Below are 21,191 nucleotides of genomic sequence, written 5' to 3'. Positions count from 1 at the left end.
TTCTCAGCTACAAACACAGAGCCCTGCCTGCAGAGCAGCCTTACTGATCCAGCCTCTCCTCAAGGTGACACTTCAGGGGATGTTGGGATCCTTTGTTTAAAGATTAAATGAGGCAAAATGAAAATGAAACACCTTTGCTGTTCCCATGGCATGGCAGAGATCAGGTATGTTTGGGCTGAAACAGCATCATGCTTTCAAAAATATTAATTCATTACCTCTACACTCAATCCGTATCTTTCTAGAGCAAACCATAAATGGCTCGTTACAGACTTGTACATGAGATCTATGGGGAATGTACCAAAAAACCACAAAATGCCATTAAACACCCATCCTGCCAACCACAGGAAAGAGCTTTGAAAAAGCTCTGGGTAAAGACTTCGAACAAGCAACAGGATTCAGCAATGGATTGATGAAGGCGAGTTCTAAAATGGAGCTCCATCACCTTCAGGGTAACACACAAATGTGTATTTCTACATCTCAAAAAGCACAGAGAGAAATCACCCTTATGTGGAATACAGCCCTTTTGAATTGCTCATTCTTTTAAAGGAGAGATTTCTTCTAAATTGAAGATTTTCCATTTGATATTTACTGACTACAAGAAATCTCAGGCAATTACAGCCTCTGAAGACTGCAAACCATCTTCTAATTATGAAGGTATGTGCAATCCTGTAAATAAGGCTGGAATCAACTTGGTCTGAAAAAAAAAAAAAAAGGAGGCTTTAGATATAATTTCAAACTATTTACTTACTGAAATGGAATTTTCTGTGCTTGCCAAAATGAATCCCATTCAGTGTGATGCAACAGGTGTTGGAATTCCAGCAGCCGCCTGCAACCCACATCTGGTAATGGTTAGGAGTTAAAAGGAAGTTCTGTAAGAACTGCTCATGTATAAAAACTATTCATCAGTCACATCTATGGGCCATATTCACCCACCCGCTTGCTCTGCGCATAGCTCAGATTTTTATTTCGTTTACAGAAAACGTAATTCTGCTCCTCATAAAGTCTCAGGAATCTCAGGCACTTGGGAGCATGGGGGGGATTGGTGTTGGCCATGCTGGTGGCAGAAAGGTGAGGGAGGGACAGGGGGTTAGGGAACAAGGTGTGAATACATCTGAATCGGTTCTGACTGGATCTAATTCACACCCTGATCACTTCTCATCATTGCCCTGCAGGAGAAGGAATCCTCCCCCATGTCTCAAATACCTCATAAAAAAACTGAGCAACGTGAAAATTATCAGACAGGGATTTGTCAAGCAAAAAATAATAATTTCCAAGTACTGCCACTCACAGCTGGGAATCCTTCTGCTTTTCCCCCCACCTCAACTGCCAGATTGAACTCAGTCAGACAACTCACAGGAAAGAGTGGTAGGACCAAGCCATCAAGAATTAGCCCTTGCTAACTGCCTCAGCATGAGTGGTGTCACTCAGATGATCAGATCCAAAGGCATAAAAGGTAATTCTTACTTGCTTAAAGATTTTAATGCATGTAAATCGTGCATAAAAGATACTGGACTAAACCCAAGGCTGCTAATCATTGAGTTTTGTGTTAAGTCCTGCACACACTAGATTTCAGTGGAAGGTGGGTGAAAAATAAAAAAGTCATCAATTTCCAGAATAATTTCTCTACCTTTCCCAGTGGAAAAACATTCATCTGGGTCATTACACAGCACCAGACAAGAACAAGGCCTTAGTTAATTTTTACAGCATTATATTCATGGTAAAAAAGCCACACCTATTCTTTAACTCTGAGTTTTGTTCTCCCTTCAGGTTTCTCTGACAGACAAACAGAGATAGCAAAAGCAGAAACTGATAACTGCAAAGTGTCCCAGGCTTTGCCACACTCCTGCACCTCCCAGCACTGAGGGAAGTGGTTTAACAGAGACTACATCAGTCCAGACAGAGTGGCAGAAACCAGACTGATCCTGCCCCCCAGGAATACAAACATCTCTAGAAGAAATTATAAGGAAAGGATAATTAAAGAGCACTTTTCAAGTAAGACTGTAATCTAAGTAGCATATAATAGGATAATGATATTGAGAACATAATTATTAAATAGTTCTGTCAAAAATGGTTATTATTCATCTATAGAACAGGAGAGTCTGATCTTTCACAGTAATATAACATTTTAATTCCTGACAAAGTGACTGAAATAGTACTAGGAAGGCATTCAAATGGAGGATTTTGAATGATTTAGAAGGAAGAGCACTGTGCTTATCAGAAGGGGCTGTCATTCAGATGTTTAGTCAGAAATAATTTCCCAATTCTCTTCTGAGCTCCTACATGACTGGTGAAATAAAATGTGTGTATAGTCTGACTGTACAGTAGAGCCACCTCCCATATGCAAGAGATATTAAACAAAGGGATTAAGTTTTTATATCCTGCAGGCCATCTCCAAACATACATTGTCTATATAAATTAAAACATTAGTTATATCTGAAGGGACAACCATAACATAGAAAATTTAAGATCTTGAATTAGCAGGAAATTCAGATTTTGCATATACATTATCACAGAAATATTTTAAAAAGAAACTGATCAGAGGCATTTGAGCCCACTCTGCAAACCTCGTGCTTGCTGTACAGACCACACACAAATGCAGCGGAAGAAACAACCTAAAATAATTTCTGTGAGTTGAACAGGAATGCTCACATAATCACTGGAAATGCTCTTAATTGGTGTGCCTCAGTGGTGCATTTCAGAGCTGTTAGATCTTCTGCCCCTCTGGAACTCTTTTCATGTCCTGGCAATCCCAGCCCAGCCAGCAGTTTGTTTATCATATTCAGGATGAATTTCCGGATCTCCAACAAAGTGGTATTTACTCCAAGGCAGGGAGGACTGCAGTAATCCAATAAGTTCTCATTAGCCTAAAATGCAAAAACATCTGCTGGGGTCATGAGCTGCTTTGCTGTTGATGAGCACAGGCTCAGCTCCGTTTGCTGCTCATGTGAACAAAGAGTTGAGGATTTGGGCTGTGGGGAGGGGACAAAGGAACCTCGAGGATTTCCAGGGCTGCAGCTCCACCCCAGAGCACCCCAGGCAGGGGGGACCCTGCCTCACCTTGACCCCAGAGCCCCCATTGCAGGGAGCACAGGAATTACAGCAAAAAACGCCTTGACTCAGCCCTCCTGAGCTGGTGGTCAGGGTCTGACACTGAGGAGGATGTGGCCACAGCTCCCCCAGCCACACCAGCACCAGGCAGGGCAAGCTGCAGGGCAAACCCAGCCTAAAAGCTTTGCCAATCTCTTCTTAAACAACCAAGAGTTTTTCAAGGGACAAATACTTCCATTTCTGGGCTCCCCCTTCCTCCCAAGCTCTCACCCACCTGGCTCAATTCACAATTGAGGAGGAAGGAAAAAAAAAAATCCCTTCCCCCAAAAAAGCATCTTAACACACAGGAATGTTAACAACTGGTCAAGAAGAACTTCTGGCCTAAAAGATGAATAAATAGGTAATGAGTACTGCACAAGTTCAAACAAAACTAAACTAAACTAAATCTACATTGATAAAAGTTACAGTAGGGAGAACATCATTAATTCTCCAGGGGAAAAAAAGACACATAACCTGAATAAAAAGAGCCCTTAATTTGCTTAGGATTCCAACCGATTTAGAGCATGTGACATTGTCAGAAAATAAGTGGAAAATACAAAATAAGTGGTGTCACATCTGTTTAGCTCCTGCTCCAGTGATTCTGCAGCTCTTTGTTGTTGTTTGTACAGTGCTAAATGACAGCAGCCAATTCTGCAGAATATTCTGCAATACCTCAAGGTGGAGGAGCCTAAAACACTTCTGCAAAGAGCCAAAACAGGACCACTTAGAAAGAACATTCATGAAAACCAAGAAGAAAAAGTCTCAGTTCAAAGTAGTTCAAAGCCCTTTCCTGGAGAGGCCGAGCTGCTTTAGCTAACACTTGTTGTACCATCCCTACAAAGAATTACACAAGTGTTCTGTTTAAAGAATGGCCAGAATGCTGAAATTAACGCCTCTGATTCTTCTGAAACAATGAATGCACATCCCCGGGCACAGAATTGCTGTGGAGCAGCAGTTTGGCTCCAGCCCCAGGACTCCCCTTTGCCTCGTGGGAGGATGAGGAGTGCAGCGAGTGCCGCCTGCAGCAGCGGGGCTGAACTGCTGCCCCCGCAAGATTTACAGCCTTTAATTGTGCTCGCAGCAAGCAGCTCCCCGGGGGGAGAACCAGCAACATTCCACTGCTTTGCTGAGGGAAAATCTGCATCGCTGGCTGCTGCTTAAGGAACGTTTAGGTGTAGGTATGTGTCACCTTGGTTTTTTAAGTTTTTCTAAGCCTTCTGATGTTTACATTCTTGTACCAAACTTTCTCACACATTTTCTGTAAATAACTTATTGTTTTGCATTCTTTTATGGAAAAAGAGAAATTTGATGACTGTTGGTTTGTCCAGTGTCATTGGAGAGGTGGCACTGTCACCCTCTCCAATCCACTGTCACTTTTAGAAATCTAGAAATGTTAGAATCAGAAAACAAACATCCCTTTTTTACCTTGAGAACAGCAGTGTGTGCCTGTGTTGTGTTATTTCGTGTCCTATAGTAACAGGTATACACATCCAATAGCATCTCAAATGTAGAAAGTCACTTGACTGTGAAGGATGGGTTTAAATGTAAATATTTCTTAAAAGAAAAATACTTTTTCAGACCACCAGTGAGGTGTAGCATTAAGGAATCCTATGAAAGACATTCTGATCTGCCTGTGCAGACATTATTATCAAGACACTACAATATTGATTTTCATTTCATCTCTCCTCTCTCTTATTTAGGATGACCCTTCCCAACTTTCAGTCTCAGAACTGACACACTGATCATAAAGAGGTTAAAGGTGTGAGGACACACAGCTCAGCAATAACCCAAACCAGTTTCATCATGTTGGAACCTTTCTACCCACATCTCCATCCACCAAAACCAACCAGCTCAAACATTTACAGCCAAGCTGACTTTGCTGGGCAAAGTTCCCCATCCAGTGGCCAAATTCATGGATGCAGCTGATGCTCCTGGCCCAGAGCTTGATGCAGCTGCACCATCCAACATTGGTCGATGTGCTGGATTGCAGCCACACAGGTGAACTGCCAGGTGCAGATTGTGAGGAAAAAGAAATACCAGATGGATATCCTGAAATAACACTGGTTCAAAGAGACTCTACTGCTAAAAAAATGACACTGAGATTGTAGGCAAGGAGGGTTTGAACAATTTGCTTTATGGGTGTGGCACAGTTATTGATCCAGTTACTTAATTTACTCCTGATTTTTAATAAAAGGAGAAAAAAATCTAGTTAGACCTTTAGTAGTGCCAGGAAGAAAGCCTGAACAGCACCTGAAGGAGTGCAAGGATAACACTCCAGGTATCTTAGGAGTAGGCCAAAAAGCCTTATAGACACAGCTTAAGCTAGAAATGCGAAAAATCATCACAAAATGAGGTTCCACAGGTTAAAAAATACAGGTTACAGCACATCTTCCACAGAAGAATGTAGAGAAAAGGAAAGGATGTTGAAGAAACATGCCAGCTGTGGCTTGGATGTTCCTAGCACAGCACATGCACTCAGTGATCAGCTTTGGGGTTTCTTTCCCCATTCCCAATCCTCTGGCCTCAGCACTTGGGGCGCTCGTGGATGAGCACTGGGACACTTGGTGTGTACCAGTGCATCACTGGACTGTGCAGTATGAGCCCTAAGGAAGGCCAGATGGAAACAAAAGCTGCTGTAGGAGATCAGTGAACATACTCAAACTTGAAGGCTACTGATAGAGCAGTGGACAATAGTCTTTATTATTAAAAACAATAAAATCCTTAAAGAGGAGTCAGGTTTATACAAAAGCATTTGTAATTTCAATAATTTATTTACAAGGCAATTAGGAAACTAAGAAGTGAGAAGTTACCAAAACTTCTCACTTGTTTAAAGTGACCAGGCTCCTTCCAAACAAGTGCTTTATACCCAGCACATCCAAACATATGGGACAAATCAAAGTTCCTGCAGAAGTTGTTCAGTGAGCAACCAATGCTCAAGCTGTAATTACCACACAGGTCAGAAGTGTCAGGAATAACACTTTTTATCCTTTACCTTTCAGTCCTGTCAGGGCAGAAAGGGATGGAAAACCTAGTCACAGAAATCCCCAATAAAAGCAAGCAGGGATGTCTCCCATGGGACAGCCTGCAGAACAACCCTCCAATTCCTGTATCAGTGAGCAGCCCTGCTGCTGGCTTCACTAAAAAACTGGGCAAGTTGTATGTCCACATCAGAAGTAAAAGGATAAGAAGTCTGCTGGCTTTGAGTTAGTACCTACCCAGTAGTAAAACAACACAGAAAGTCAGTTGAAATACCAGCGTTTCACAACATCTACTCCATGCTTCTCTTCACACAAGTATTGGTTATGCAGACAAACTTCTTTACTGGCTTCAAAGGACAGGTTCTGCACATCTGTGAAGCTCCTGGAACACATGAAGCTAAATTAGTGACTCTGAAGGACAAAAACTCCAAACACTATATGCCTGGACATCTGCATCTGTCTCCTACTATGGCCCCACCAGAAGAAAACAAATGTAAAATGTGAATTTTCTTCTCCAAAGTAAGAACTAGGATGAGATGGGGCAGTTTGGCTTAATGGTCTATTAATCTTCAAAGATTTAAACTCCAATCTCTTCTGGGGCAATGAAGGAAGGGAAGGACATAAGTCATGCTTTATCTCTTCTTCATCCTCCCAGGGATGCTTTGTTGAGGAGAAAACCCTTCTCTGTGCTGCTTGTGCCTTCTCAAGGATGACACATTTGCAGGGTTGTTATTTAAGACAGCTTGCAGCTCACTTTGCTGTCTCCTGGGTTTCTCCACTCCTACATACCTATATTTACCAAGTCTGTTCTTGCTCAGTGAAATTCTCAGCTGAAGTGTCAGAGATGGCACACTGAGGTGGCTCACCTGGAGTACAAACCCAACCCCAAACACCCAACTGTGACTGCAGGCAGGGCAGGGACAGACATACAGATAGCTGCTACAAAGAGAATTACACAGTGCTACCAAACCCTCACATAACCCGCCTCCAGCCTGAGTTCTGGAGATATACTGGCAAGGGCTATAGATTTGCCTCAGAATATTTAGTCAACAAGTCTTTCCACCCAATTGTTGTGATACCTTTGAAGTCCTTTACTCAGTTGCTGAGACACTTCTTGAAGCTCCTTCAGTGTACCAAGTGCTTTTGCACCATCCTCTGAGTGGTTTGGCATCACTTCTGTCAGAAGCTCCTGTGTGATCATTAATTGCTTCTCCAGTTCATCTGGAAGATGAGAAGTTAAAGGTATTACTAAAAATGAACCAGTTAATACAAGATATTAACAGCTGGAGTAACCCAGAGACAGGTGAACTAGATTACAAAAAAAAATATTGTTCAGCTTTCACAAAAACACCATGAAACTCTGAAAGCCAAATTATTATTCACTGTTGTGACTAGCATCAGCAACAGGCTATTAATATTGCTCATCAGACTTTCTTTTAGAGTATGTCAAAGATTTTTAAGAGAAATGTAAGAGGAAAAACAAGTTTTAGACACCCAAAGTTCCCTGGCCAGTTTCATGTATTGCTGTTGGCATGTACCCCCTCCATGAAATTTATTCAGCCATTTCCTTCAACATTCACAAACAAAAAAATGCACCTATTCCTATCTAGCCTTCTCACAAGAATTCTAAGTTCTTCAATAAATGTTTTTCATTTGTCTTTAAGTGCAAGATTACTGTAAATCATTTAAGAATCTTGTTTTTTGCAGGCCAGCAGTTCAAAAATGGAACTTTTTGTCCAGACTTCAATACAAAATGCATACACTGATTTATTATATATTCTTTAATTCAAGACAGCACACAATAATATTTAAGCTCCAGTTCTGCAAGAAACATGAGCAAGTCTGCCCAGGTGACTCTGTCCCTCAAACACAGAAACAAGAAAGATCAGATGCAGCAGTAACAACGCGAGGGTTTTTAGCATAAACCCACTACAACTGAAAGCAAATGTGATAAATCAAATTTTCATACCAAGGTAAGTTTGCTTATCTCCTTCTACGTGAATGTTCTTTATGGGCAGTTCGTGTCTTGCAGCATCCAGGGAAGCTGCAAAGCTTTTGTATTGCTCTTTAAACTGTTCACACACAGCCACGAGGGGAGACAGCACTTCTATCTGAAAGAGACACACTGAACAGCACTTCTCCAAAAGCACATCCTCTGTGATTACACACCTGGCTCACTACAGAAAAACACTTTATGATCAAACCAAATACCACTCTGAAATGCTTATTGACAGAGGAATTCAAGAAGTCTGTGGTACAATGATCCTATTAAGCTGTTGATTATGTTTTCTTCTCTGTCCCCAGTAGCAGTTCCCTTGTTCCTGTAGGTAAGAGATATTGGCAACATAGCCAGCAAAGGGTTTTATATCAGATCCTCTGACTATAATTAACAAGTGTGTTCTCCAAAAGCCTTGTTCAATTTTTGCAATGTGTATTTGTTAAAAAGCAAAGAGATTCAGTTTTGAAAATTCATTATTCAAACATTAATTATTCATTAGAAGCTGTCTTCCTACCATTAGGCCAGAACTACTTGTGGCTAAACATACAAACATGGCAAATAAAGACGTTCACTTCTCTCTAAGGGGTGGCATCTCAGCTCTGACCACAGCTGGAGTTACTAAGTGTGGGATGTTCTGTGGTTTTGGGTACTCTCACCTCCTGAGCATCACCCAGACCCTGCCCTGGCAGCCACTGCAATCTCTGCCCTTGCCCAAGAGCTCCAGCTTCTCCTTCCTGCCTGTCCACCAGGGGCAACTCAACAGTGACAAAGGTGCTGCAGACCTCAACAGGAAGGATATATTCATTTCCTTTAAGATGTATAAAATTGTACCCCTGCAGGCTACAGAAACAGGGAAATCTCCCCTGGATAAAGAACTACTTCAGAAATGAGTTTGTGTAACTATCAGAGAAGCATTAATTCAAATTTACCTGTTTGTCTAATGTTTCATTGAGCTTCTGCTCTCTCTCCTCAAGCAGAATTTCACGTTCCAGCTCCCAGAGCTTTTCCTGTTGTTTTCGCATTTCTTCACACAACATTAGCAAGTTTTTTTCTGCTTTTTCTTCCATCTTGGCAACCTTTTTTTCTGTCTATTACATCCCAAAAATATTCACAATTAAAGCAATGCTACATCGGAGCAATTAACATATTCTGAATAAAGAAATGCAAGCCTCAGACTAGACCAGAGTTTCAATTACTGAAGAGGAGACCTCACACAGCACAGAAAATCAGAATTAAAGACTCTCTCAAGACTCTTGGCCCACCCCTGCTTCTTTTTGTGAAGGAAAATACACACACAGCACTGAGAGAACAAACTCACTGCCATAACCCTCAACTCCACACAGACTCACATTTTTCCCAAAACTTCTTCCTCCCCCTAATTCCTAAGAACTAGCACTAGGTTAAGACTGGCACTGAATCATCTCTAAGAGTTGTCACAGCAAGTCTTATGGTTTAACATATACAGTCAGAAAATCCAACTTTTACAGGTCAGGATGCATTTAAGAAATCAAACAATTCCTCAATATCAAGTTCTAGCTGAAACACCAAATATTTAACCAAGTCTCACCCTTATTCTTAGGAAAGTTAAAAGTAGTGTCTCAGATTCCAGCTCTTCCATCGGATCATAAGAATCAGTTTCCTTCAGAAAAGAAAAGAATATTCTAAATCAAGTTTGGTATTTAAACAATTGTTTTTTTCCGTGGTCAAATTAATTACCAAATTAATTAGTAGTCCAGTTTATGGCTGGAATCATCACTGCCAACAGGCAGCTCAACGATAAAACTTGGGTTTTTTAACTCTCATGTTAATTAAAGACATCTCTTTGTTCCACCACCTTTAACAATATTTTCAGCAGATTTTCATAATTTTTGTAGAAAATTTGAAGTTCCAGTGCTACACTGAATGAGATCCCCAAATAAGGCCCTTTATATAAGACTTAATCAGTGTCTGTTCTCAGAACAAAAATGCCAGGAAATACTTAATGGGATATAATTAAAGAGTATGGGCAGGAATGCAAGAAGAATCCACCTGAGGAGATGCAATAACTGGAACAGATTCTTTATCACAAGTAATGGAAGGAAAGCTCTGGTCAGTGTCCAGGTATCTGATCAACACACCAAACACTGCCAGCACTGACTTCTGCAAGGAGGCTTTAGATCCTCCCAGGACCTCAGCTGTAATTCAGATTAAAGATAAACAGAAAATCTTCATTTCAAAATAAATATCCTTACCGATATAAGCAGTGAGACTCACCTCATCAGTCTCTTCACTTATTTTGTTTGTCTCTGAATCGTCATCTGAAGCAGACTCTGAATAAGAACTCTTCTTGGAGTCACTTTTATCTGAATCACAACAACAAAGTTAGTGTGCTGCTCTTCTGTGAGGTCTGTAGGGTGGGTCAATAGACCACCAGGTCCTTTAAAGGCAGAGATAATTTCAAAATTATTGTGTGCACCAGTAAGAAAGATCTGTGCTCTGTTTCTGGCTGTGATATGCTCAGGAGCAGATATGGATCATTTAGCTTTAAGTGACAAACAAATGTGATCCACTTTTCAGAAGGGCTGACACCCACCTGTTATAGGAACAAAGACTCAAGAGTACTTTAATTTTTTACTTTATTCTTTACTTTTTGACTTTAAATAAAAACAGAGCACCCAAAAGATGCCACAAATCAACTCCAAAGGTGTTAGTATCTCTGCTTAAAGTCCTTTTGTGAATTTACAAGAATACAACAATTTCTTAGCCCCAAGTTTCAGCACATACATTAAAAATAAATAAATTTAAAAAACCAACCCAGAAATGGCATATGAATGGAAATTTACCATTAATAACAGAAATATCAAGGTCTGGTAGCCTCATTTTGCCTTCATCCAATAAAGTGGACTGCAAGTCACCCTTCTCAAAACCAGCCTGATTCAAGGAGCTGAGGTCAACATCTGTAGAAAGAAGCTGTTATCAGACTAGGAGAATCAGAACTAGAAGCATGAGGCTCAGCTCAAGGTCACAACTCCAGGTTGTAGAGGCCCAGGGAAGCTGATTTGGTCCCATCCCTCCCCTCACACCCCACAATGACCTGAAAATTCCCCTTAGGCCACTCTCTTTTCCCAGCAATGTCTAATAAGCACCTGTTTTCTAATGAACAGCCTTAAAAACTTACTTTTCTTGAACATCCTAAGTAAGTTACCAACTGGAATTGTGGCCAGAACTGAAAATTATTATGGCTAAAGCCCACTCTCTAATGACCCCATAAAACGAGACCCTTTGAGGTCCCAATTCACTGAAAACAAGGGAATAATTTGTCTCAATAACTGGATATCTATGGAGACAACCAAGGACTATCAGTAACACCAGACAGGAACCATTGGTAATAAAAAAAGAAATAAAATGGATGGTTTTGCAGACATATTTTCAGTCACTCACATTTGGTTTAACAGAGAGACCAAATAAAAAAAGCAGAGTAATGGTGGAGGAAAAGAACTGTTCAAAACCTTGCGCAAAAGGCAGGAAAGACCCAATAACTCAATTTCAGAGCCAGGACCTGATTTGTCTTAGTCCCACATCAAGTTTCTTAATTTCCTATACATACAAATAATAACTGCCAGTAATGCAAATAATACAAAATATCAATGCCTTAGAGTTGTTAAGAGTTTCATAAGCTGGAAATACAAAAGAATAATTTTTAAACACTGGTAAAACCTACTAGCAAAAGTTTCATGATTCTGAGTGACAGCCAATCCTGCTTTAGTTCTAGAAGATGGCAGAGAACTATTTGATGAAGAGGAACTTGAGGAAACATCCTGAAAAGAAAGAAAACAGCTAAGACAGAACATAATCAGCAATATCTTACCTTCAACGTAAATGCTGACAATAAACAACTAAATCCCAGGGCATCCTGCTGCTTTGCAAGTCACCGGAGTAGAGTCCCAAGCTCACACCTAACAGCATTCCACAACTCCCTCATAACCCCAGCAGAGGCGGTTTCCCTACCGTGGTATTTTTTTGGTTTTGTTTTTGTTTTTTGGTTGGTTGGGGGTTTTTTGGTTGCTTGGTTTTTTTGGGGGTTTTTTTCCCTCACTGCCAGACGTCCAAGCAGCCCAACACGTCCAAGCCGCCCCTCGCACCTTTTCTACCTTTCGCGGACCGACGCCTGAGCTTGGCTGTCTCGGCACCTTCTTGCTGTGTTTCTTATCGAACTGCAGGTAGCGAGAGGGAACGATTCTTCCTCCTGAAAGAGAGCAACGAGAGCTCAGCCGGGCCCACCGCGGGGCATCCCCCCTCAGGTCGGATCCCCCCTCGGCGGGGCCGGGCTGGGCTCCCGCCTCAGCCAGAGCGGGTCCGCCCTCACCCCACGCTACCTTTCCGCTTAGCTTTAGGCGTTTTTTCGGCGGCCGCCGCCGTGCCGCTGCCCTCCGAGGACATCGTGCCGAGGCAGCGGCGGTCGGGCGAGGAGCCGGGCGGGGGTCGCTCCCCCTCAGCCCCGCGCCGCCGCAGCCGCCATTGCGTTTGAATCACCGCGCATGCGCGCGGCGGGGCGGGAGCGGTGAGGGGCGGCAGCGCGGCCCCTGGCGGCGCGGAGGAATGAAAGGAGCCCCGGGGGCTGCGCTGATTTTAAATACAGCGATAAAGGAGGGTCGGGCTACTCCTGCAGCTCTGTTGGCCCTAAAAGTGCTCCTTGCCCCAAGCCTTTGGTGGGAGGTAGCTTTAGCTGGTGAAGTCTGTTCTGAGCTCCTCAGTGCGAGAAAGATAAGGGGCTACTGGAGAGAATCCACAAAGATGATGAGCCTAGAGCATCTCTGTGATGAGGAGAGACTGTGGGAGCTGGGCCTGGTTAGACCAGAGAAGAGAGGGCTGAGAGAGGATCCCATCAATCCTATATAAAGATAGAAATATCTCCAAAGGGTGTCCAGAGGAGAGTGTCACTGCTCAGTGGTGCCCAGTGACAGGATGAGGAGTAATGAGCACAAACTAAAACACAAGACAAACCCCTTAACATGGGGAAGAACTTCTTTACGTTAAGGATGGCCGAGGACTGGAACAGCTGCTCAGGGAGGATGTGGAATTTCCCTCTCTGGAGGGATAAGTGCCTGTGTCATCTGCTCCAGGTGGAGACAGGGGGTTGGACTGAGTGATCTCCAGAGGTCCCGTCCAACCCAAGCAATTCTGTGAACCACCGTGCCCCAGTGCTCTGACTCACCGAGCACCAGGCACCCCACAACAGCCACAACAGCCGCAGCAGCGGGCAGGGACCCTCCCGGCCCAGCAGGGCTCTAGGGTTCTTTGGTTTTGACAAGAATCCACCCCCGCTGCCTCATACAAACAGACAGCACCTGGCTGCTGCGCTGCCCACCCACGGGTGGAGCGAGAAGCGGGCTCAGGCTCGAACCCGGGTCCCTCGGATCACCGCCCGCCGCATCCCCCCCCCACTCTCCTCAGGCCGCGCTGCCGCTCCGCGCCCCCCGCCCCAGCCGTGCCGCGGGCCGGCGCATGCGCGGGGAGAGCGCGGCGCTGAATGGGCGCGCCCCGGCCCCCCCTACCCGGAAGTGGCGCGCGCGGGGCCTGTGGCGGCGGCGGCGGGGCCGGGCCGGACGGCCGCGCTTCGACACCGGCGCAGGTAACGGGCCCCGCGCTCCTCTTTCCCCGGCTCCGCAAACCTCCCGCTCCTTCGCTACGTGCTGCTCAGCGCTGTGGTGGCCGTGCCGCGCAGCGACCGGGTCTCGCACCTAGCGCTGTGGGCGGCCGGGGCAGCTCTAAGGGGGCGTGTGGGGGTCGGCTCTGAGGGGATCTGTGAGGGTCGGTGCCTCGGGGCAGATGTGAGGGAGCGGGGAGGGCCGGCTCCTCGGGGCTGTCTGGGGGTCACTTCCAGGCTGGGGTAGCCGCCCTAAGGAACTCGGGGCCGGAGCGGTTCCCCGGGACGCCCTGAGGAGCTCGGGTGTGCTCGGGGCCGGGGGCTGTGCTGGCTCCGGGGCTGTGCCGGGCACGGGCAGATGCTGATAAACTTTGTGTCAGCCGTGCCCGAGGAGCTGGCGGTGCCCAGGGGAAGGGAAGTGTCTGACTCCGGCTGTGCCTCCCGTCTCTCGGGCAGAGCCTGCCCGCTGAGGAAGGCGCGGTGTTGCTTCCAGCTCTCGGTTTTTTCTGTCCTCTGCTTGTGATTTTTCAGTGTTCTGTGATGTCTCTGACTCTCGGTATGAACAGCCTGTAATCTTTCAGACGCATATCTCACGATCTTCCGAAAAATTCGTTAAAACTCTCAGGGTTCTTTGGTTTCTTTGTGTTATTTTTGGGCAGCTCTTGACAGCTGGTGCTGCTGCTCTGCTGAGATCGTGCTTTATGGTGATGGCTCTCATTGCCAGCTTGAATCGTGCCTCTTGCTGTGTGGACGTCGATAGTGCTCTGTCTTTTTGGCAAGCTTAGTTCTGCAATCTCTGGGAAGTAAAACTTTTGCAAGCTAGGAACACCCTTTGTTACATGTTTCCAGACTAAAAGTATCAGACTACTATCCTGACTCATGACAATTCTGGCCATCGGTCTGATACAGGTATGTGTGATCCTGGTGGAAGATGAATTCCCAGTATAATTTTAGCTTTGTTTTCTGTTACTCTGTAAGCATTTTGGCAAAATTCTCGCTCAGCTTTATTTGCAATTCACGTTTGTGAAAAGCGAGAAGCACTTTGGATGCAAACGAGCTCAACATTCTTTGATTTCACCTCCTGGAAAAGGGTGGCAGTGGAGCAAAGGGCTGGAGATGATCTCAAGCTCCTGGCAGATGCAATTAGCCTTTCAAAGATGTCATCAGCATCCTCCCACGGTGCTCCTAGAGGTGGATCGGTATCGGTGCGTCTGCCAAGCTGTTTGCAAATAAGTTTGTCATGGGTAATTAGGAGCTCTTTGATTTCAGGCCTGTTAGCTGGAATCCGGGGCTGAAGAACTTGCCCTAAAGTAACAGCGTGGGGTAAGCTTGCATTCCAGTTTAGGAAGTTGGTGTCACACCCAGCGAGTTTTAGTGAGCCCTGGGTGACTTTAACTCAGGATCTTGTCAGGAACAAATCCATTTAATGTAGGGGAAGCAGCTTGGGGAGCATTTAATGCATACTTATATTAGCTCCAAGATTCATTGTGGCTTTTTTTAGAAAGTAGTTCATCTAGGGTTTTTTGTCTTTGCACTGCTGTGGGGTTTTCTGCCTGCCCTATATCTGAACTTCAATACCATTGTGCTTTTCAGGATGATGCATCCACTTCCTCAATCTTTAATCCTTCATTATTCACATAAAACCCAGGAGTTACTGCAGTAATGCAGAGTGTTTTGTAGAACTGTACAGTTTGGGACTTTTTTTTTTTTTTTGTTACTGTGCTTGAACATTTGTCTCAACAAAAAGCTTTTTCACAAGTTGAATGTTGCAGCTCCTGCAGTGACAGCTGCCTGCACAAACTGTCCATTCCCAGGGGGAGGACTCCCAGGTCTGGGCTTTTCTGTGGAACCCAAAACCACCCATGGAACTGAATAATTTAGGAAGAGTAAATGCAGCTGATGAAAGATTTAAAGGAGGTTCACCTAGGAAGGAATACTCTGTGCAGGCAGTTTTCTGACCCATAGTGATTCAAACATTAGACCTCTTGAATAATCCTGTGCATGAATAATGTGTTTGACTCACATGCACACTGAGGCTAAATATGGCCTTTCCTCAGCTCCAAGGTCAAAGGGCAGGATTTGCATATCCCAGGCTTTTAAAAAGGAAGAATTCCTAAAAAATGCAACAGTATTGGCTATCTCAACAGTCAAGGAAAAGAGTGAAAGACTCTGATTCAACAAAATGTTTTGGCTCAGTGTTTTTTTGGGAATTTGAAGGCTGAAGGTGTTTATCACATTTCTGAGAAACAAGGCCTGTTTATGCTAACATCAAGGAGAAGCAAAGCCCGAGATGCTGATAAGGGTTTATTTTTCTAATAGGAAGGATAGGAATGTCTTTATTTCCCAAAATGAAAATTCAAAGGTTTTGTCTGTAGAATATTGTGTTTTCTTGGTGTATCAAGTGACTTAAGCGTGGCCTGTGGAGTTGCTTTTATCAAGGCTTTATTGTGTTGTGTGTCTCTGATTACCGAATGAAACTCAATGCAGATTCCAGAAAAATCTGCCCTTTCTATAAAGACCATTGATACTAAACAATAAAAGTGTTTTTAAAGCTATTTTGGACATGTGTACATTCTGTTCACGCAAAAGTTCAGCCTCAAGTTTCTTCAAAAAATTTCTCATCGGTGTAAATGCAACATTAGAGCAGTGAAACTTTTGTTTCCTTGGTTGACAGCTGTAGTCCTGTTAAAGAAAAAATTAAGAAAACTACAAAAGATGGTAGAATGGCTCCCAAAGTTCTTTTGGCTTGCTTTCTTTACCTCTGAGCCTTTCAGTCGCTTTGCCTTAATTCCTCAGCTGGGCCACATTTTCTGAATCATGCTCTCATGTCCATCTGTAACTCTGTGACCACAAACTTTTCCAAGGTAAAATCATCTAGCATCACTGTAAAGCCTGCTAAGTGTATGTGCTTCGAGTTGAGATGTGCATTTAAATAATTCAGAGGAAATGGCTGGTTTAGGGTGGGGATTGGGATCTGGGCTGCAGGAGCAGGTAGCTGAGAAAGAACTGCCTGTACCAAAAGTGATTTCTTTGACTTTTTCCTGTGTTACACTGCATTGCAAAGCAGCTTCTCCTTTGTCAGGCACTCTGGGCAGTAACTTCCCTGCAGGGCTGATTGCAGAGTAGTAACAAATGTGTCGTAATTTTTGTGTGGTCCATTCAGAACTCCTCCTTTTGGGAGCTTTTAGTTAAAGAAAAGCAAGGATCTGAAGTTGTTTAGTCCAGCTGAATTTTTTATAACCAAAGAAAACATTGAAGTGTGACTAGAACCTGAAGTGATTTTCAGGTAATCTACAAATGCGCTGGAATACTGAAAAAAATTAAAATCAATTATGCTCAATTATCAGCACCTGTCCTTATGACATGCGGTAGGACAAGGATCTTTACCTTACCTGTTAATTGCACAATTAATTGTGGAAATTTTAAAGTGTCTCTGTAGCTTGATTTGCTGGAGATCCCTTGCTTTGGAAATCAAGGTCGGTAATAGTTGAATATTTTTGAAATAGCTAAATGGTTTCAATCTGACCAGGCAGGTTGGTCTCTTTTTGGGATGGTCACTGGCAGTTCTGGTGTTGGAGGATATCAGAGGTCAAGTACCTGGTTCATTTCCATTTTGTGTTGAGAATTGCTTGGTGAGCAGTGGGAGAAGCTGGAATCTTTCCCTTTGAGGAATGCAGCAGTGGAAATGCACATGAAAATGTGATGAACTGGAATATTATACAGTTCATCCTCAACAATTTTGCTGTAATGGTAGCTTTCCCTTTTTAGCTTCACCATGATTCATTGACTAAATATGTGGCTTCAAATTATGGCCTTATTTAAACTAAAGAGATACCCTGCACTGATTGGGGCAAAGCTCTCTGCTGGAGTTCCACTCTGTTACCAAGTGGACACTGTTGGCTTTAATGCCTATTAAAAAATTTATTGGCTTAATGGACCCTTACAAAATACCATCAAAATTACCATCTAGAATTTGAGTTTTTGGTTTTGTTACTAAAATTGTCTGAGCAAAAAGTGAAGTTACAGATTTTTTTCCTCTTGTGTATATTGAAATGGGATTTCTTATAAGAAAAGGTATTGAAAGAACTTGAGGTAACTGCAGAATTTCCACCTCCAGACAGAAGCCAGCAGTGGTGGTTGTGCTGCAGGGTTTGCCTGCTGATGTGTATGGTTTCAGTATTACTTTCTTTCTTGTATTTCTCCTTTTACTTCCAGTATTCTCTGCACCTGAATTCAGGCTTGTGCTTCCATGATGAGCCAAATTACATTGAATAAATACTTCAATTGCTTAAAATTGTCTAAATAATTGATCATAAAATGAGAAGGAATGATTGCAAGCATCTCTTCAGACTGCTTTTGACATAAACAAGAGGGTGGTACCTAATTAACTCTTCTAATTAACTTGGTTACTGGAGGCTGGCTGATTTTCTAAAAGGAGGTTGCTAGGGGCTGGCTGATATTCTAAAAAGTGGTGACCAGGGGCTGGCTGATTTTCTAAAAAGAGGTTGTTAGGGGCTAGCTGATATTCTAAAAAGTGGTTGCTAGGGGCTGGTTGATATTCTAAAAAGAGGTTTGGCAACCAGCCCTCATTGGTGTCAGTTAGATTTTTGCAGTTTAACCTTCTGCTGATGTTTATGTCTCCTGTTTGCTGAGTTCGTTTAGCTGTGAATTGCAGCCTCTGCCTTGTGTTGTGGTTTGTCCTCCAGCCTGGTGATTGTACCCAACTGCAGGTCCCCTGCAAGGACTGCCCCTGATAACAGCGTCCTCAGTGTGCTCCTTGCAGACAAAGCTTGCAGAGTGTTTGCCTGTAAGGGAGGGCATTTTCTTGTTGTTGCTGCCCTTAGCTCCTTAATTGAAATTTGCATTTATTCTAGATGCTGTGTTGGTCACGTATCCTCTGAGTCCAAGGGTGGTATGGCTGCCTAGAGAAATATTAATTTATGTTTATCTGGAGATTGCATTCACTGTCATGCTTGTGGTGCTATGGTAGATTACCTTGTTAAACTAATTCCTTGCTATGCTTTCTCACCTATTTCAGGATAGCTCCTCTTCCATCCTTCTGATATAGATTGGTTCTTGGATAAAGTTGAAGTTTTATATATCTGTAAACTCAGGAGAAATTTGTTAAGCAGTTGTTTTCTTTCTCCTATATTACTGAACTATCTAACTGATATAACTTCTTGTTCACCTGCTGCCTTCTCCATCTATGATATGTTCTTTATCAGTAACTCTTTTCTTTTTTTTAGAACCATCATGAAAATGTTTACTTTGATGCCAGGAACCCAACTTCACTAGGAACTCACCCTCCAACTGCTTGAAGACACCTGTCCTTAGTTGAATACTGGGACTCATTAGGTAACCAATTTATACTCTGTCCAGTGAATGCTCTTTTGCTTTTATATGCTCATTTGTAGCTTGAAAAATTGTTTAGTGAGAAGCCAGAGATCTGTCTCTTTCAGAGCAGTGTTGTCATCAAATAAATTTGATATCCTTTCTAAGAAAATCATAAGTAGTAGGGGACCAGCAGGTTTTCCTCAAACCTCTGCAATATCTGGACATGCTCAGATGGAAAAATTGAATTTTCCAGTTGTACACACTTGGGCAGACCCTACTGGCTCTAATGGCCTTGGATTTATCACTTGTAGAGAAGTGGCATCTGCACTCTGATTTCCCCTTTGGGAAGTGTGAGCTGGCATCTTGAGCAATGTCCCAAATTTTGGTAGCTGACATGAGACAAGGTTAGGAAATGTGTGTTAGTAAAGTCACAGGTCAGCACTAAGGTTCAGCTCTTCTGTGTTGGCAAAAAGCTGGTGCAGTGTTTTTAGGGAGCTGTTTTGGCCAAAATGCTTACTGAGGGGACTTCCTCTAACTCAGCAGACTGTGTTTCTGAAACTAATTGCTGGGGAGTGAAAAAAGGAAGTCTGCAAAAGGCTGTGTCCCTTGGACTGGCTGAGTAGCTGCAGAGGAAAATGTCGCTGTTGTTCTGTTTTTCTGTCTGTGCTCAGGTGGATCTTCCCCATGAGCAGCAGTTTGCTGCACATTCTACTCTGTGTCAAGGTTTGAGCTTTTATATATTAAGAATGTTTAGCACTTGCTTAATTGCTTCAAAGGTGCTTCAGACTTCTTTAGTGGTCAGTGGTAATTACAGGAAATGGAGAGAGCACTTGGAGCTCACTGCTGCGGCCCTAGTGTGGCCTGCTTCTTGGAACCAGCCCTCCTTAATGAACAGAGAATGACATTTCATGGGGAAAAACATTTTTGGGTGGATCATACAGTTTGATCAGAGATGTATTGTGGTTTGTCTTGCCATCTGTGCCTTATTCAGCCTTCCTTTTGATGAGTTGCCACTACAAATGATCCAGCTTGTGTGGCAGTGTCTGCTGTGAGCTGTCTGTGCAGAGTCCCTGAAAGCACAGTTTCCTCCTCAGAGGCTGTTCATGAGCCACAGCTATGTCATATGTTTTGTGAAGTGATTCATTACTTGCACTGGAAGTGGCAGCTAAAAGCCTCCAACTCTGCTGATTTTAATTTGAAATGATTACTCTCTGTGGCCTTGTGCAAGTTCCTGTGCAGTTGTTTAGTGGCAAAAAGTAACTTCTTTGGCATTTCTCTGCCTCTTTCCTCTTTTTTTTTAAAATGTATTTGGCATGTCAGTGTATAATTAGAACACTTTGTTCTTGAAACAAAAATTGAACTGCTATTCTCAGAATGAAGTTTTACAGACTGCTAAAACAAAGGAGTATTTCATTATCCTTCTCCTTCAGCACTCCTTGATAAGCAAAGAAACTGGAGCTAAAGCAGCATGGGCAAACTTAGTCCTGGTGACCTGGGGCACCAAACTGCACATGAGAGGAAAATCACTGGGGAAGGCACAGATGTGACAGAGTCTAGAGACTTTTAACTTGGCAGTGAGGAAGAGGTGGCTTCTGAGGCAGGTGATAGGCTGGAGTTACATGTCTGGCCTGCAGCAAGGCTGAAGGGAGGAAAAAGCCATCATGATGAATGATTTTTGGAGATGTGTGAATGAGGTTCCTGAACCCAGTGAGGAAGGAGTTGATGTGATGGGTACAAAGGCTTGTGAATGAAGTGGGTCATTTAGGATCTTGTTTACTGCTGAAAAGTAGTTGCAATAAGACTTAACTTTACTTTGTTGCCTAAAATGGAAGATAAAAGTCATGTTGAAGCCCTCTGTAGCAAGGATGTGGTTCACTCAAGTGCAGTGAGCAGTCTCTTGGCTGTGTAAGTGACCCATGCTGAGGAGATCCCTGTGCTGTGTTGGAAGGGGCTGACAGCAGTGTCTGCTCCAGGCTGCTGGGGGCTCTGCTCCCTGAGAGCTCTGTGGAGTAGATGCTCTACCTGTCTTGTACTTCTCATGGAAAGAGCTCAATTAGAGAAAATAAGGGGGAAAAAAGTGTGTCTCAATGTCAGAGCTATTTTCCTCCTTGTGTCTATGTGCGCTGATCCCTCTGCCATAGCTCATGGCTGCTCTAAACTGTTGAAT

At 43.4% G+C, this 21,191-nt stretch overlaps 2 protein-coding genes across 7 annotated transcripts in view; one reads left to right on the top strand and one right to left on the bottom strand.

Annotated features, from left to right (window-relative positions):
- Positions 1 to 5,788: 5,788 nt before the first annotated feature.
- Positions 5,789 to 12,551, bottom strand: HAUS8 (HAUS augmin like complex subunit 8). Of its 2 annotated transcripts, none has more exons than XM_084221030.1 (10): positions 12,420 to 12,551; positions 12,186 to 12,289; positions 11,765 to 11,861; positions 10,887 to 11,000; positions 10,318 to 10,406; positions 9,632 to 9,703; positions 8,994 to 9,152; positions 8,035 to 8,176; positions 7,145 to 7,286; positions 5,789 to 6,447 (listed from the first exon to the last, which is right to left on the bottom strand). In XM_084221030.1, the coding sequence occupies exons 1-10, from the start codon at positions 12,481 to 12,483 to the stop codon at positions 6,327 to 6,329; spliced, it is 1,104 nt and encodes a 367-aa protein (XP_084077156.1). In that variant the 5' UTR covers positions 12,484 to 12,551; the 3' UTR covers positions 5,789 to 6,326. The 2 variants fall into 2 exon arrangements, with proteins under 2 accessions (XP_084077156.1, XP_084077157.1); XM_084221031.1 differs by having other exon boundaries at positions 12,195 to 12,289.
- Positions 12,552 to 13,604: 1,053 nt separating this feature from the next.
- MYO9B (myosin IXB) overlaps positions 13,605 to 21,191 on the top strand; it is a 43,549-nt gene continuing 35,962 nt past the window's right edge. For all 5 annotated transcript variants that reach the window (XM_084221226.1, XM_084221225.1, XM_084221224.1 and 2 more), the window contains exons 1-2: positions 13,605 to 13,675; positions 18,937 to 19,045. The gene's annotated coding sequence lies outside the window, so the exon portion shown is untranslated. The remainder of the gene's footprint in view (positions 13,676 to 18,936; positions 19,046 to 21,191) is intronic.

Source organism: Fringilla coelebs (assembly GCF_963513975.1).
Source record: "Fringilla coelebs genome assembly, chromosome: 24".
Classification (NCBI taxonomy): Eukaryota; Metazoa; Chordata; class Aves; order Passeriformes; family Fringillidae; genus Fringilla; species Fringilla coelebs.
The sequence above is the reverse complement of the archived record's forward strand: the minus strand, read 5'-3'. Positions and strand labels throughout refer to the sequence as shown.

Coding starts and splice junctions, on each gene's coding strand:
- HAUS8 (XM_084221030.1), bottom strand. CDS start 12,483: ATGTCCTCGGAGGGCAGCGGCACGGCGGCGGCCGCCGAAAAAACGCCT. Junction 8,177..8,993: donor ATGAAACATTAGACAAACAG/GTAAATTTGAAT, acceptor TGTCTCTTTCAG/ATAGAAGTGCTGTCTCCCCT. Junction 7,287..8,034: donor AGATAAGCAAACTTACCTTG/GTATGAAAATTT, acceptor CTCATCTTCCAG/ATGAACTGGAGAAGCAATTA.